Source organism: Zootoca vivipara, chromosome 9 (genome assembly GCF_965207765.1).
Source record: "Zootoca vivipara chromosome 9, rZooViv2.hap1.1, whole genome shotgun sequence".
Lineage (NCBI taxonomy): Eukaryota > Metazoa > Chordata > Lepidosauria > Squamata > Lacertidae > Zootoca > Zootoca vivipara.
In genome coordinates this window covers 28,311,520-28,328,912 of record NC_142592.1, presented here as the reverse complement: position 1 = coordinate 28,328,912, position 17,393 = coordinate 28,311,520, and the positions used below count along the sequence as shown (strand labels likewise).

The window sequence follows — 17,393 nt, the reverse complement described above, 5'->3', positions numbered from 1 at the left end:
GGCTGCAGTCTCGAGCTACTTGAGATCTTTAGGAGATGACATCCACTATTTTTCTTCTTCACTGCTGCTGTTTTCTCACTTCTGTCCTCCCACAAGTGTTCCTAGACAATTAGGGATTGTATACTAGATGTGATGATGTTACAGTCTATTTGGCTGCCAGATTTGGCTATTTGCTGATTTCACTAAGGGACAACTAAGCCCATTTAGTGAAGGCAGTGTTGCCTCTAAAGGTCACCATTGTAGCCCTTTATGAATGATTTGTGAATAATCACTTAAAAGTGTTTCATTTCCCAAATTTTGAGAAATATTTTTGTACTCAGCCATAATATCTGTTACTCTTCTGTGCATTGGTATAATAGTTTCCAGTATTTTATACAGTTCTGAAGTCTACACAGCCGATAAATTTCTTACTCCTTTTTTTTAAAAAAAAAATAGTTCCAGCCAAAGTTTTAGATTTGGTGGTAACTAATGATGGCACCTTGGATACCCTAAAAGTGACGTGGAAGGGGCCTCCAGGAAATCTTGATTTCTACAATGTCACCTTGTTTCATCTTGGATCTGCTAAGGAAAGGAAATCTTTAGAGCCACATGTCACAGGGACATACTTCAACAAACTAATATCGGGACGTCTTTATCAAGTTGATGTCAACACAGTCAGTGGTGAATTGTTCACTGAAGCGACAGCATATGGCAGGACAGGTATGTTTCTACAATTTTCTAAACAGAAAGACTTCCACGTTTTCCACCTATTACCTTCCATACAGGAGATATTATGGGGAAAGACAAGCTTTTGGTTTCAGTAGGATACAAAAACATTGCACCCACTTGGAGTTCTCTCTACATATGCAGCAGCCTTCTTTTTGCAAATCTGTGTTATATACCTCTGAAGGAAGATCGGGACAGATATTGATATCATCTCAGAAAACACATGGTCCTGGCCTGCATTTGATGAGATAGTCTGGACTGTGGGGTTGGGTACTTGCAGGGCAGAACTGCTGTCGAGAGGGATGCTTAAGTGTACCCCACACCCATCAGTTCACTGTGCAAAATACCCTACCTATCAGCCATTCTTCAATCCAGCCTGGTCACTTCTAACTTCAGAGTCTAGCTGGATAAAAAAAGCATTCCCACCCACCTGCTATTTCTCCCTTACAAGCGTCCTCCATTGCTGGCATGGTACAGGAAACAGGACCATATATTGTTCTTTCATTGGGCATTGAAAAGTAATGTTAAATTCACGCTTCCAGTATTGCCTAGTCATTTTAAGAAAAAATATGGGACGCTATTGACTAGAAGGTTGTTAACTGAAGTACGCTTGTGAACCAATGACCTCTTCCATGATAGAACACAGTCTTCTGTTTCATGTTGTTGAAATTATATGTTTCAGTTCCCCAGAAAGTTTCAGAGCTGAAAGCTGACAGCATGGGCTTGTTAAGAGCTCTGAAAGTGAGCTGGTTGCGCCCTACTGGAGACTGGGAGAAGTACTGTATTGTGCTGTTTGACCATGCTACGGTGCTGCTGAATACTACAGTGGAGAAAGACCAAAGGGAATATATTATCACTGGTTTAAGGCTTATGCCAGGAAGACAGTATGAGGTGGAAGTTACTGTTGTAAGTGGAGGCTTGAAGAACACAGCGCGCTGCAAAGGCAGAACAGGTAAGCAAACTTTTTTTATCGTAGTCAGAAAGAAACTTTGAAAACTGACAGAGATTGTTTGCAGGTGATTAGATGTAGTCTATTATGGGATGTGTGAGGGGCAAGGGGTATCGCGAAGCCCCTCCCCTCCTGAGTTCCAGCCCAGCCCAGAGCACGACTGAGAGCAGGGAAAGCTCCAGCTCAATTGGGGAAACAGGAAGTGGGGTCCAAGGCTCTGGCAGGGTAGAAGAGCCAGCGTCCCAGGTGGGACAGGAAGGAGGAAAAAAGGGGGGCAGACCCATCCCCCCAAATCCGGAACTTCGCAGAAAGCGTCGGGGGAAGAGGATGGGGCTCCCCAAGTTGTTATGCTGGCGCAAGACGCGCCAAACGCCATTCGGAGGTTCTGATTAAAGCTGAAAAGATGTGTCTCTGTAAATAGCTCTACCTTTAGCACTGTAAATACGCAGCACCAATAAAAAGATAAAATGCAGAGCGGTGTAGAGTCGTTACTCTGAAGTAGTCCCATCCGACCACTGTGACAGCAACCTCCGAATCTTTTTTTGGGCTACTTTGGAGTTGCCGGGATGAGCGCGCCAGAAGCGGAGAAATGGCAGCAGATCGCGGAGAAAGCCCAGCAGGACCTGCAGCAACTGGCGTTGCAGGCACAGGGGGAATTAAAGGTGGCTAAGCAAGAAACGGAGAAAGTCAAAGAGGACAGGCACAACCTTGCTGAACAGGTGAGAGCACTTCAGGAGAAAGAGCAGCAGTTAAGGGCGGTAGCCGTGGACCTCCAAAACAAGTTGGATGCAGAGAAAAACAAGGGAGGAGGGGGAGCCCAGCTCCAAGTGCTGCCAGGAAGGAGAGCAGGGACCCTAGTAAGCAAGTTCAATGGAGACCTGAGGGAATATCATGGCTTTGAGACTGAGATCGTGTATGCTCTTGAGCTGCACCATGATGAGTTCCCTGATGATGGGCACAGAGTAGCGTTTATTGTGGAACACCTTACCGGGGCAGCCAGGGAGTGGCTTAGACCGTTAATCGCGACAAAAAATCCTTGCATGAAGAATGTCAAACTATTTTTAGAGGCTTTAAAAACCATGTATGCGTCTGATAGCCATATGGACCAGACCAAAGAGGAACTGCATAATTTACGACAAAGAACAATGACAGTTCGCGAATATTGGTCAAGATTCACCATGCTGGTGCACAGACTGGGGTGGGAACTGCACTCGCCTCCGATGGAAGCGGCGTTCTACCTGGGGTTGAATGAGGATGTGAAAGATGAGCTCTCGAGAGGTCCAAAGCCCAGTAATATGGATCAGCTGAGCAAAGCGGCTCTGGCGGTGGGGGTGAGACAGGAATCCCGGTGGAACGACAAGCAAGCAACGCGCGCAAAGCGGGCTTGGTTCCCACGGTCGCAGGAGAAGCCACTCCCCCAACAGCCATCTCACGCCATGCCAGGGGCCAGCCAAGACCAGGAACCCATGCAAATTGATAGCGCGCGCGCACGGGCTTTTCAAACCCCAGCGGCGCCAAGACGCAAGGAGGGAAGAGGCAGGAATTGCTTTCTCTGCAACTCCCCTCAGCATCTCGTCAGAGACTGCCCACATCGCAGGGAATGGCAAGGAAAGGCGGGAACGGTTGTGCCCTCCCCCACTGACGCAGCACCACAGCAGGGAAACGAGACAGCCTGCCTGCAGGAGACAAGGGGCAGCAGCCAGGCGCAGTCAGCACGCAACAGCCCCAACCCACCCGCCCGCACAGCGAGGAGCAGCGCCAGCCCACCCCCCCCCAGAGCAGGGGTGGTTCTAGAAGTGACGCTAACGCTCCCTAATGGGTATCCCCTGACGGTCCTCGCGTTAATCGATTCGGGGGCGTCGGCCAACTTCTTTTCGAGAAACTTTGCAGAAGCGCACCAGATCCAACTTCTGCAGCTGGATTTTCCCCTGCACGTCTCCACCATTGACGGCAGGGAGTTGCTGGGAGGGGCCATCACCCACCAGACCCCCCCCATGAGAATGACGGTGGGGCGACACTCAGAGACACTGGCATTCAACGTCACCACCATCTCAGACCCCCCCATCGTCTTGGGCATGAGCTGGCTGGCGCGCCATGACCCCTCCATCAGTTGGCACCAGAGATGCATCACGTTTGGATCGGACTTTTGTCTGGAACATTGCATGCAGCACCAACCAGGGGAGGGGCCTCCAATAGCCACGGTGGCCACCATGCACGTCAAGGGGGGTGAGGCGATACCCAAGCCGTACTGGGACCTGCAGGAGGTCTTCAGTGAAGCGGAATCCGACCACCTGCCCCCGCACAGGTCGTTTGACTGCCAGATCAACCTGGTGCCGGGGGCCACGCTACCCCCAGCCAAGCTGTACTCCATGTCAGATCAGGAGCTGGAGGATCTGCGTGCGTTTATAGACAAGAACCTCAAGAGGGGGTTCATCAGAGAAAGCAAGGCAGCAGGGGGCAGCCCGGTCTTCTGGGTGGACAAGAAAGACACGCAACAGCGCCGTCTGGTGGTGGATTTCAGGCGCCTGAACAACATGACAGAACCGGTGGCTTTCCCAATGCCCAGAGTGGACGATCTGCTGACAGCGGCACGCAGGGGCAAGATCTTCACCAAGCTCGACCTGAGGGGGGCATACAACTTGATCAGGATCCGGGAAGGCGATGAGTGGAAGACCACGATGTTCACGCCTCTGGGCTCTTTTGAATATCTGGTGATGCCCTTCGGTTTGCAAGGGGGCTCAGCATGCTTCCAGGCCTTCATGCACCACGTCCTGGGGTCCCTCCTCTTCAAGAAATGCCTGGTCTTCCTGGATGACATCCTTATTTACTCCAATGACCCAGAGCAGCATGTGAAGGATGTCAGGGAGGTGTTGCAGCGCCTGAAGGAGCACCACCTGTATGTGAAGCTGGAGAAGTGTAAGTTTCACACCAAAGAGGTAGACTTCCTGGGCTACAAACTGTCAGACAAGGGGCTAGCGATGGACAAGGACAAGGTGCAGGCCATCCTGGACTGGCACAGCCCCAGGACGCGCAAGGATGCCCAACGCCTACTAGGCTTCGCCAACTTCTACAGGAAGTTCATCAAGAACTTCTCTCGCGTTACGGCTCCCATCACGGACTGCCTGAGAGGCAAGCAGAAGTTCAGGTGGACACAGGAAGCGCAAGCAGCGTTCGAAAGCCTCAAGAGGGTGTTCGCTTCCGACCAGAACCTGTTCCACGTGGTGCAGGATGCGCCCCTACGCGTTGAGACCGATGCTTCAGACAGAGATTTGGGAGCGATCCTGTTGCAACTGGATGCCAACAGAGAGTGGAGACCCTGTGCCTTTTTCTCTAGAAAGCTGACACAGCCAGAACGCAACTACACGGTGTTTGATAAGGAACTTCTCGCGATCCACGCTGCGTTCCAGCATTGGAGACACTTCCTAGTGGGCGCCAAGCACCCCATTCAGGTGTGCACGGACCACAAGAACCTGGAGTTCTGGAGAACGGCCAGGGTGCTCAACCAGCGGCAGATACAGTGGGCAGAGTTCTTCTCGCACTTCAACTTCTCCATCCACTACATACCGGGGGAGCAGAACGTCAGGGCGGATGCCCTCTCCCGCAAGCCAGAATACATGGAGGAGGAGTTGCCACCAGCACCCCGACACATTTTCCCCCCATCAGCATGGTCCTGCGGAGCAGCAGTGGTGAGCGAGGCAGAACTCACAGCACTGACGGCAGCAGATGAGTTTGCCACCCGCATCTTCAGAGAGCTGCGAGGGGGGAGGGAGCAGGCAAAAGACTTTGCGGAAAGGCGGGGGTTGCTTTTTTACAGAGGAGCCCTGTACCTGCCCACCAACCAGCTCAGAGGTAAGGTCCTCAAGCAGATGCACGACAACCCGACGGCGGGTCATTTTGGAAGGGACAAAACCACTCACCTAGTCATGAGACACTTCTGGTGGCCAGGGGTGCGGGAAGATGTTCGGGACTATGTACGGGGCTGTGACACCTGCCAGCGAGCAAAGGTAGTCAGAGCAGCACCAGCAGGGTTGCTGGCGCTATTAGCCACCCCGCACAGGCCGTGGGAAGTAGTGTCAATGGACTTCATCACAGACCTGCCGTCGTCCAGGGGCAAGACCGCAGTGTTGGTGGTGGTGGACCTTATGTCCAAAATGTGCCATTTTATACCGTGTGCCAGGGCGGTCTCTGCAGAAGAGACAGCCAAACTGTTTGTTGACCACGTATTCAGATTGCATGGATTACCTTTAAGAGTTATTTCGGATAGAGGCCGCCAATTTGTTTCCAGGTTCTGGAGGCGGCTCATGAACCTCCTGCAGGTGGAGGTCAGCTTGTCGACGGCTCGGCACCCGCAGACCAATGGACAGGCAGAGAGGGTCAACGCCATTCTGCAGCAGTACCTGAGATGCTACGTCAGCCAGAGGCAAACGGACTGGGTGGATCGCCTGCCACTGGCAGAATTTGCCTACAACAATGCGGTGCACGTCTCCACAGGGGTGTCGCCCTTTAAGCCCAACTACGGGCGCGACCTCAGATCTTTCCCGGAGAGGGAGGGGGAGGAGGAGGAGGAGGGCCCGCAGGCAGAGGATTGGGCAGAGGAGCTGGAGACGGTGCACCAGCAGCTCAGAGAACACTTGGAGAGGGCCAAGGAAGCGTACAAGAAGGGGGCAGATCGCCACAGGCGACCGGGGGAGGTCATCAGGGTGGGGGACAAGGTTTGGTTGTCCTCGGAGGGCCTTCCCACCAGAGGGAGGTGCAAGAAGCTGGCACCCAGAAGGTTGGGCCCCTTCACGGTCACGCAGCAGGTAAACCCGGTGGCATACAGGCTGGCACTGCCAGAGGACATGAGGGTGCACCCAGTGTTTCATAGATCGCTGCTGTCTCCGTACAGGGAAAGTAGCAGGTTCCGAGGCAGCGCACAGACCCCCGAGGGAGGGGGGAGAGAGGAGGCAGGGAGCCACTCAATGAAGCAACGGCCATCCTTGATTCACGAAGGGGGGTGAGGGGCCTGGAGTACCTTATGGCATGGGAGGACGCCCCGCCATCCCAAAATGAATGGGTCCCAGCCACCCAGATACAGGAGGAATTCTTAGTGGAAGAATTCCACGCCCTCTTCCCACACAGGCCCAAGCCCTGGCACATGGAAAGGGAGGGGGAGGAGGAGGAAGCACAGGAGGGGGAAAGCAGTTCACCATGGAGATGGGAAGCAGAGTTTGAGGACACGGAGGAGGAGATGTGGGTATCTCCGAGGTCCTCTCAGTCAGGAGAAGAGGTGGACTGGCAGCAGATTTTCACCCCCACCAGCTCTGAGGCCACGGACTTTTGGGGCTTTCCCTCTTCCCAGGAGGAAGGAGGGAGCCAAGGGAACTGGGGGGAGGTGTTCACACCAACCAGCTCGGACAGCACGGAGTTTTTAGGCTTTCAGTCACCACCGACACCCGTGCAGCCTCTCGGGAGGGAGGAAGGGGGGCCTGGGAGGGGGATGGATGTGAGGGGCAAGGGGTATCGCGAAGCCCCTCCCCTCCTGAGTTCCAGCCCAGCCCAGAGCACGACTGAGAGCAGGGAAAGCTCCAGCTCAATTGGGGAAACAGGAAGTGGGGTCCAAGGCTCTGGCAGGGTAGAAGAGCCAGCGTCCCAGGTGGGACAGGAAGGAGGAAAAAAGGGGGGCAGACCCATCCCCCCAACTCCGGAACTTCGCAGAAAGCGTCGGGGGAAGAGGATGGGGCTCCCCAAGTTATGCTGGCGCAAGACGCGCCAAACGCCATTCGGAGGTTCTGATTAAAGTTGAAAAGATGTGTCTCTGTAAATAGCTCTACCTTTAGCACTGTAAATACGCAGCACCAATAAAAAGATAAAATGCAGAGCGGTGTAGAGTCGTTACTCTGAAGTAGTCCCATCCGGCCACTGTGACAGGATGCATTTGCCTTTGCAAAATGCTTGTGTGTGGATTTATAATGCTATTCTAACATTGGCTGTATTTGCATGAGCAGATCCTTTTTTCCCCCATTAAATTTTTATTTTGCGGCGGCTTCTCTCAAAGAATCCTGGAAACTGTGGCTTGTTAAGGGTGCTAAGAGTTCTTAGAATGCCCTTATTCCCCTCACTGAGCTACAATTCCCAAATTTTCCTGGGGAGATGCATTGATTGCTAAACCATGCTGGGAATTGTAACAGTGTCAGGGGAATAGGGTGGCTTCCCTACAACTCTCAGCAACTAAACAAGCTACAGTTCCCAGGATTCTTTGGGGGAAGCCATGACTGTTTATAGTGATATGACACTGCTTAAAATGTATGGGACATATGTGGCCAGATTAAACAAAAGGCCATACTTCAAGTTGGTTTTGGTTTTTTGCTCTTGGGCTTGCCAATCGGAAGGTTGGCAGTTCGAATCCGTGCAATGGGGTGAGCTCCCATTGCTCTGTCCCATCTTCTGCCAACCTAGTACAGTAGACCCTCCAGATAAGGAACTTAATTCATTCCGGGGGTCCTTATGTACCCCGAAAAGTCTGCAACATGGGGCACGATAGAGTGCTTCTGTGCATGCACACACATGGTGCACAGAGCATTTCTGCACATGCGCGCGGCGAAACCAGGAAATATACACTTCCAGGTTTGCAGCGTTTGCAACCTGAAAGTTACGTTACCCGAGGGTCCACTGTAGTTAAAAAGCACACCAGTGCAAGTAAATAAATAGATATCACTTTGGTGGGAAAGTAAACAGCGTTTCCATGCACTCTGGCTTCTGTCATGGTCCTCCGTGCACCAGTAGCGGTTTAGTCATGCTCGCCACATGACCCGGAAAGCTGTCTGTGGATAAATGCCAGCTCCCTCAGCCTGAAAAGCAAGTTGAGCGCCATACCCCATAGTAGCATTTGACTGGACTTAACTGTCCAGAGGTCCTTTACATTTTACATTTTACCTACCACTCACGGGCAACCTGTGTTTCTCCACCTCCCTAGATGCAGCGCTGCTGCTGCTGCTGCTCCTGTAAAGCAGTGTTTTTGCCAGAGTGGAAATGGCTAGTAGGCAATGCTGTGCATGGTTGAGCACAGCAAATAAGCAGCCGTTTGGACCTCTCCCCTAGGTCCATGGTCTGTGGTTTGATTGCACATCTGCAGGAATGCCTGCCTGCTGGATACTTTTCCAATGGGAGCAGTCTCTGGCAGTGGCAGTGGTGGCAGGCATGAGAGACTTCAGTTATAGGAAAAAGCATTGTAGAAAAAGGAAAAGTAGAGTGGGCACAGCACAGGCAGGAACAGAGCAAGGTGTCTGCAGCTGGTTTGCTGGGAGGGACCAGATTCTTGGGGTCACGAATGGGAGAAAGGCGTGCAGGCTGGGCTGAGGTGCGGCAAGGGGACCCTATGTGTCTACATCAGTTCCTGTGAATTGATTTGACAGAAACAGAGAGAACAAATAGGTGTTGAATGATGAGAACCTCCCCCAAACTGCCACATTGTTGGTATTGTATAAAAGTCAAACAGAAGAAGTATTAATAGTATATACATTTATGCTTGCCTGTTGTGCAGTCATTAATCTAAAGGAGGGTGATTTTTTTGGAACAGAAATCACATTGTGATGTCTCCCATCACCTATTGATACTTATTTAAGCACAAGCTTTAGATATTATTATTATTAATGAACTGAAAACTGGTTTTCTTATCATTTCGACAAGAAACTGCAGTGCATAAAAAAGCCTAGGAGGCTAACCATATCTGACCCGTTAAATGGAAGTTGCCTCCTCCTGATATAAGCTATTGCTGTGTGCAGCAAGCAAAGTATTAAAAATTTACAAAAAGGAAGGGAGTAGCCTGGAAAACAATAGATAGAAGGGTGTATAAGAAAGGGTGGGAAACTGTGCCTTATCTTACACCTCGTGTTGATTATTTTTCCTGCTACACCCTCCCTTTTGATTCTTTAGACTTTGCACGCTTTTTGACTCTTTGACACCATATTTTTTTCATAACCACAGAATGCCAGATTATTGTGGATTGTAGAAATGCGCTATTCATAGTCATTTTGTGATCTTGCAAAGTTCAACAAGCATCCTTTTGATGTCATTCTGAAGCAAATCATTTTAACTTAGTGGAGGGAAACTGCTATTAGGGTAACAATAACGTTCCCGTTTAGAGGCAGTACTTATGGTGTCTTGTGTCTGTTTTAGTCATTCTACAAAGGAGATGAATAAAATGGTGTTACTAAATAGAGCTATGAGGTTAGGCTCTTGAGTTCAAGTCTCACTTGATAAAAAGTGTTCTGTGCTGTTTTAAGAAAATGAAGCCAATGAGATGCAGATGCAGAATCCTGCATCTCACAGAAACTTCCAGACATTTCTGTAAATCACTGGATCATACCTTTTGATTTGTTCAGTTCAGTTTAGTTTAAAATCTGATTACATACAGATTGTGAATTTTCATAAGTGAACACTCCATTGGTTGAATAGCTGAACAAATGTTCCTCCCACACACATTGTACTCTGTTTAAGGCCTTTCATAAATTAAGAGCTACGTTGTTAAATCCTAATAGCATAGCTAAATAGCAGATGGAGCTTAATTGTCATCTTTGATACTTAACACACACATTTTCATTTAATAGCAAGAGAATAAAGCCTGTTCTAATAGTAACTTGCAGACAGAAAACCAAAAGAAACACAAAAAGTAAAGGTAACCACACTGGCCCATAAGAAAATTTCCAAAATCAGCATTAGGGCAGTAACTTTCCAAAAAGTCACAATTTAGCATGCAAGCTTTTGAGTTCTCCATAACTCTTCATGAAGCTAGATGATAAATGAAGCCAGGGTTTCTAACCTTCTGGAGAACTCAAGTGCTTGCACATGGTGATATTTGGGTTCACCTAATAAAGGTATTGTGCTTTAAAAGAAAACGGAAAGCTCCTTAAAAAAGCAACTTGCCATAACTCTGTGGTAGATCATATCATAGAATTGGAAGGGATCCCAATGATCATCTAGTCCAACCCCTGGCAGTGCCAGAATGAGAAATTTTATGCAGAAGTCCCATCCCACTCCCAGCCTCAGCCTTTGGCATCCGCTGTTAAAAAGGATCAGGTTGCAAGTAATTTGAAAGACTTCCTTTTGAGAGCTATTACCTGTCAGAATAGATATTACTGGGCTTAATAAACATAAGGCTGTTTCCTATATTCATTTGGCTGGGATGTGGGGGTTGCTTGAAATTGCTTCTGCATGGCTGCTTTTTCTCTTCTGACTTATGGATGAGGCCCATCTGTGTAGCTTTCCTGAAAGTTTTTGCTAGGCATGTCTGGCAGTGGTGTGGGGCAGCTAGCACCCTACAGAAGCAGTGAGAATTGGTGCCCATCTCATGTTGATATTATGAGTCACAAACCCCGTGCTTAAGATATTATTCTCTGGTTAATTGTGCTGTTTTGAATGTGCATTTTATAACAGACTGCCTTTAGCAACGTTTTCTTTTGAAATGCTCAGTATTTTTTGTTTGTTTCTTAACTTTGCTGCGCTAAATGTAGTTGGCCTCCTTTGTAATGATTTGTTTCAGAATCTTTAAGATAATATTTTAGTTTCCTGTTAATTATGTTGCTTCGAATGTACGCTTTATATTTGACTATCTTCAGTAACGTTTTATTTTGGTATTATTATTTTTATGTTTCCATGCATTGTAAACCGCTTTGAGGTTTTTTTTTATTAGAAATATAAAGTGGAATAGAAATGTTAATAATAATAATAAAAAAAATAAAAATAATAATAATATAATAATAATAATGTAACCTGTAGAGGAAACAGAGCAAGCTGAGTAGAAGATAGATAGTATCACAGCTGCTTTAATCAATGTAACTAATGTTGCCAACTGTCATCAGTTTGCTGGGACATATGGAATGATTATTCACGTTTAATCCATTGTATCTATTTTCCTGTAACAGAAATTGTATCTACTACGATTCAGCCCATTGTTTGCAGTCAAGTTCAGCATTGAGCATTAGAATGACGGCTGAAATGTGTAGCGGTATTAATATTTTGTCGGGCGGATCCCTCCAGCCTTACTGTTTAGTGTTGTGAAATCCCCTCTTGCTGTGGCTCACCTGGTGTTTAAGTATTCCTCTCCTCCCCGCTTACCCCCTGCTTCTCTTTCCCACAGCTCCACAGCCAGTTCTCCAGCTCCGTGTAAAGCACGCCAATGAATCCTCTCTCACCATCATGTGGGTGACGCCTCTGGCTGAGTGGGATGGTTATGTGGTTTCACTGGGAGACAGAAGCCTCACCGTCATAAACAAGGCTCTTGCAAAAGAAGCCAAAGAATTCACTTACACAGACCTGTTACCTGGACGGAAGTACACGGCTACAGTCACCAGCATAAGTGGGGATCTGAGCAATAGGACTTCTGTTGTGGGACGCACAGGTACCATACGGTTGGCATACTGTTTCCTTAAACAGCAACCATCATGTATTGCTTTCTGGGAACTTGAGATTCCTGCATAGCAGAGGGTTGGACTACCTGAGCCTCAGGGTCCCTTCCAACTCTACAGTTCTATGATATTATGCCTTTTTAAAAGTAGGGGATGTGCACACTCAAAACTATTGCGAACGACACCATGGTGTTTTAATCAATATACATAACTGTATTGTTGCAGCTGTTAGGGTTGTTGGGCTTGTTTATGATGAATAATCTTTTATCTGTTCACTGACCATGATGCTGGCCTTGAATTGCAGTTCCGGCACAAGTGACAAGTTTAAATGTGGCAAACCAAGGAACAAGCAACAGCCTATTCACCAGCTGGATAAGGGCCCATGGAGATGTGGATTCGTACCAAGTGTTACTCATTCATGAAAACGTTGTCATAAAAAATGAAAGTGTTCCTAGCGATACCAACAAATACCACTTCCAGTCTCTAAAACCTGGAGGGCTCTACTCAGTGGTTGTCACCACGGTTAGTGGAGGAGTATCTTCAAGACAAGCAATCGCAGAAGGGAGAACAGGTAAAGGGGAGTAAATGAAAGCTTTGTTGAGATAGAAAACTGTGAAAATCACAGGCAGTATTCTGTTTTCCATCCCACAAAAATATATCAGTCAGTGCTTCAGCTTTCCTCCATGTGCAGCCATATTTCACTGTTGTTTCACAGTTCAATTCAGCAAAAGGTTCCGCGTGTTTCGTATATTGTGCTTTATCCACACTTGCACAGCATTATGGGTTCTCTAGTCTTGAGCTTCTCAGTTCCAGCCATATATGCAGTGTGTGTGTGTGTGTGTGTGTGTGTGTGTGTGTGTGTGTGTGTGTGAAAATGACTATAGTTCAAAGACCTTCTGTATCATCACTAAATTCCAGGTATCGCAAGAATGTGTCATGACTGACCGTTAATATGACGATGATTTTTAAAACATCAAAAACTGAATTTTTAAAAAATGATAGACACATTTTTTTAAAAAAAACTAAAGGTTTGTCAGTAGCAGAACTGAAGCATTTACGATCTGGAAAAGCCTCCCCACCCTCTCCTTACTGAAGACTTTCCCAGACTGAGTGTGGATTTTTCATGATCACAGTCACACTATAATAAATGACCCTGAGAACAACAGCCTATATAGTAACATGAACATTGAAGTGTTAAATGTTAGACCTTTGTATTAGGGGCTGGAGTTCAACTCCACCCCTTGGACTTCCCTTTGTTCTGCTTTTCAGTTTCAGCTGTTTAAAGACAGTGATAAAGCACGCTTGTTTGCCTGCTGTAAGAATTAGAGTTTCTTTATTCTGCAGTTATTATGATGCGTAGAACAGCATTGGGTGTTTATTGATAAAGGGTGAAATAATGAGAGAGCTTAAAGTGACCTGGGGGAAAAAATTATCCTAAATTATCCTTTACTCTTTTAAAGCACTCATTAAACTCCCAATCATAGAAGCTCTCTTCTTGAGGCTTAATGGGAAATAATGGAAACAGTCCTAGAAGAATAGAAACTGTGCTGTGCCCAATACAGTTAGCTGGCTGGCTACCTAGGCTGTAACTCAGGCCTAATTTCCAATTTTTCCAATGTATGCAACTCAGCATGAGGCCTTTTCAGAGTTTCTGGGCAAATAAGTCCACCCAGCAACCAGTTTTTTATTTAAAAAAAAATCCAAATGCTTTCCACAATTAGTTTCCATTTGCTTAGTTTGTTCCACCCAGTTTATTTCATGTTTATCAAGCATTTTTATAAGTTTCTGAAAGGAAGTCTATTATGCAGTAAATACTTTGCAAAGTTAAGGACTCAGTCTCATTGACTGAGATTGGATGACAAGATATCTCATTGACAAGAGATATGGATATTATTTTCATTACTCTTTAAATATTTGCCTGTTATGGCATTGTAAAAGTACTCTGTTTCTAAAGTTGGTTTTTTAAATTTGTTGTCATTGTGATACAAAATTAAAACTGAATTTTCAAGAAAACAAATGCCACACTAGGTGTGTGTTTTATTATTTCTTTGTTATAGCATAAACTATTTTGTTTGCTTTAACACGTTTTGGTATCCGCTTGTTCACAAAAGGATCTTTAACATCTTTTTTTTTCCTTTTGAAAAAATTAATTCCTGGTGTTCATGCTGCCTTTTCTGCTTAGTTGTCCTTTACATACCCGTTATGGAAGTTAACACAACTCTGGAGGACTTATGGGGAAGTTCCTCACATCCTCTCTACTAGTGAGTGGGGGGAAGGTAGGCTAGTGCTATGTGCCTCCTCCCAAAAACGCCCCACCTAGAAATGAGGCTGTCCTAACAAGGAAGGGTGGTTACAGGGTTGACCTGCATAAACTTTGTTTCACCTCTTAGAAAATTATTCATAATTCTTTCCACTAGAGGGCAGGAAACGCTCGATATTTCTGTGTAATTCTTAGAATGATCTGCTATGGTACTTTTACCAGATTTAATGTACAACAGCCTCTTGAGAAATTAGTAAATTGTCTTACTCCAGGTGCTTGCTGTATTTCTGTGGTTGAGTTTGGCTTTCTTCTGGGGTTTTCCCCCTCTCTCTTCAAAATTGTAAATAAAATTCCAGGGACTTTGATGTTACGTTTATGTTCTGTGACTTAGCTGCATATTGCTCTTAAGAATTTGCTGGCTCAGTGTATAGCACTTATACCATGTGTGCATGCAAACTGTTTATTTCTCACATATGAGAGTTGGTTTTAAAAGTTTAAAAAGTATCATATTAACCTTTATCGTAGCCACTTGCAGGAAATATGTACAGTGGTACCTCAGTTTATGAACTTAATCCGTTCTGGAAGTCCGTTCTTAAACTGAAACCGTTCTTAAACTGAGGTGTGCATTCCCTAATGAGGCTTCCCGCCGCCGGTGCCCTTCCACTGTTCGACTTCCGTTCTTAGACCGAGGTAAAGTTCGCAAACCAGGACACTACTTCCGTTTTTGCGGAGTTCGTAAACCAAATAGTTCATAAACAGGTCTGTTCTTAAATCGAGGTACCACTGTATTAGGTTTTGGTCCACTATAAGGGGGGGGGAGTCCTATTATACAGCATGAAGAATTTCTTTAAATGCATTGTAAACACATGTTTGTTTTTAATGCTTTGTTGTACAGTTCCTTCCAGTGTAAGCGGAGTAACAGTGAACAATTCAGGGCGGAGCGATTACCTCACTATTTCCTGGCTGCCAGCTGTTGGAGATGTAGACAGCTATTTGGTAACGCTCTCTCATAAAGGGCAGGCTGTTCATACTGTCACCATTGCAAAATCTGCCAGCGAATGTTCCTTCAACACCCTCACTCCTGGGCGACTCTATGATGTGACAATAACTACAAAGAGTGGAAAATATGAAAAGCAATCCTTCAGTCAGGAAAGAACAGGTAAAAAGGTGGAGGAAAGAGGTATACAATATACTAGCAGTCATAGAGAAACCATGTCACTGTTACTGTTACTAGGCATATCACACACACACACACACACACACACACACACACACACACACACTGCAGTGAGCATGGGGTAAATTGGAAAAGAGGGAAATGGTGATATGACAACAGAGGTACGACGTCTGTTGTAGATGTTGGTCCCCCTAATCTTAAAAGCGACATGTCAAATGATTTCAAACGACTTCTTCAAAAGAATGTTTAATTATATTCTAGGGAAAGTTTACAAAAGGAAAAAATATATTTTAAAAAAAATAGACATTCAAAGCTTAGAAATATTTGCTTGCACATTTTCCAGTGAAATGCATTTGATACCAAGGCACTAAAGGACAAGGACAGGAACAGTGCAATCCTATGCATGTCTACTTGGAAGTAAGACCCACTGAGTCACACCTTAATTGCAGTCTCGGGTGTCTATTGCTCCTGAAATCCACTTGCAAAAGATCCCTTGTTAAAGGTCATTTGTATCTCAGGAAACCTGAGACTGAAAGAGAATCCATGGCAGAGGTAGTTTGTCTCTTTGCTCAGATTTCACATGTCCAAATAAAACAAGGGTGAGGAACCTTTTGTCCTTCAGGTGTTACTCAGCCACAGTTCCCATCAGCTGCAGCAAGCATGGCCAATGGTGAGGTATGATGAGCATTGTAGTTCATTATCATGGGGAGGGCCAAGGTTTGCCGCCCCTGAAATAAGACATGCCTACCTTGGTCCAGGTAAGATGACCCAGGCGTATATCACTTGCTGGATCGGGATTCAGGAATCGTAGGCAAAAAATGTGAATGTTGTCATCTTATTTTCAGTTGAATCTGGATGGGGTCTGAACTTACATCTCCATCCACATTTTGGCCAATCTAGTCACATTAACTATGCATGACAACAGCTGGATCTGGCTGAGCTTCATTGTTTTTTCTCCGCTCCCAACACACAGACATACACACACACACACACACACACACACACACACACACACACACTCCAATTTCTTTCTCAAATTAGCCTCAGTCTGCATTGCACGTTTATTATTTCTGAAATCAGAACACGGAGTGTGTTCTCTCTTTTCAGTGCCTTCAAGCGTCCAGGGACTTACAGTGAGCAATTCTGCAAGAAGTGACTATTTAAAGGTGTCTTGGCTACACGCCACAGGAGACTATGATAATTATGAAGTGATCATCAAGCACAACAATGACTTCATCCAAACAAAAACTGTCCCCAAGGATGAAAACGAAACTGTGTTCACTAACTTGGTTCCAGGAAGACTTTATAGTGTCATGGTCAGCACAAAGAGTGGAAAATATGAGACTAGTGAAAGGGCCAGTGGAAGGACAGGTAAATAAATGCTCCAGCTGGATAAAAATAATATTTTCTCAATGTTGAAAATGTCCAATTTAATTCTTTAAATATCCAGTGTTCCAGTTTTTGCAAATTTATTTAGTGAGGGGGTTTCAAAATTTGTTTTTCAGGGTGGGGAATTCAAATCTGCTATTATTTTTTGTAATTGGACAACATTTAGCTTGGTAAGTCTATGTTGATTGAGAAACAAAGAAGCTGTTTTCAGACAACTGAAGAATTTTTAATTTTACCTTCTGAAAGCATCAGGTAGTATAAAATATGTATAATATATAAATATATTAATAATATAACTGCAAGTACTTGGCAATCATTTTGAATGATTTCTATGCAATTTTACACACACCTTATTTACCAAGCAAAACTAAATTATATTAATTTAAATCAAATATCTTTTGAATTCCCAGGTCCTGTACCCACTTTTTAGCAAATTCCCCTCATTTTTGGAATTTGAATGTTAAAAAATGGCCTACATAGCCTACAACCTTGTAGTAGTTTATTCCAGGTTTCACCAATGCATCTTGT

At 45.8% G+C, this 17,393-nt stretch overlaps 1 protein-coding gene across 4 annotated transcripts in view; it reads left to right on the top strand.

The window, feature by feature from the left end:
• PTPRB (protein tyrosine phosphatase receptor type B) overlaps window positions 1–17,393 on the top strand; it is a 74,723-nt gene that overhangs the window by 23,684 nt on the left and 33,646 nt on the right. For all 4 annotated transcript variants that reach the window (XR_004693330.3, XR_004693331.3, XM_035127168.3 and 1 more), the window contains 6 exons: window positions 436–699; window positions 1,388–1,657; window positions 11,772–12,032; window positions 12,344–12,610; window positions 15,195–15,458; window positions 16,584–16,847. Coding sequence is in view for 2 of the 4 variants with exons in the window: in XM_035127168.3 (XP_034983059.3) it covers window positions 436–699; window positions 1,388–1,657; window positions 11,772–12,032; window positions 12,344–12,610; window positions 15,195–15,458; window positions 16,584–16,847 (1,590 nt within the window). In the remaining 2 variants the exon portion in view is untranslated. The remainder of the gene's footprint in view (window positions 1–435; window positions 700–1,387; window positions 1,658–11,771; window positions 12,033–12,343; window positions 12,611–15,194; window positions 15,459–16,583; window positions 16,848–17,393) is intronic.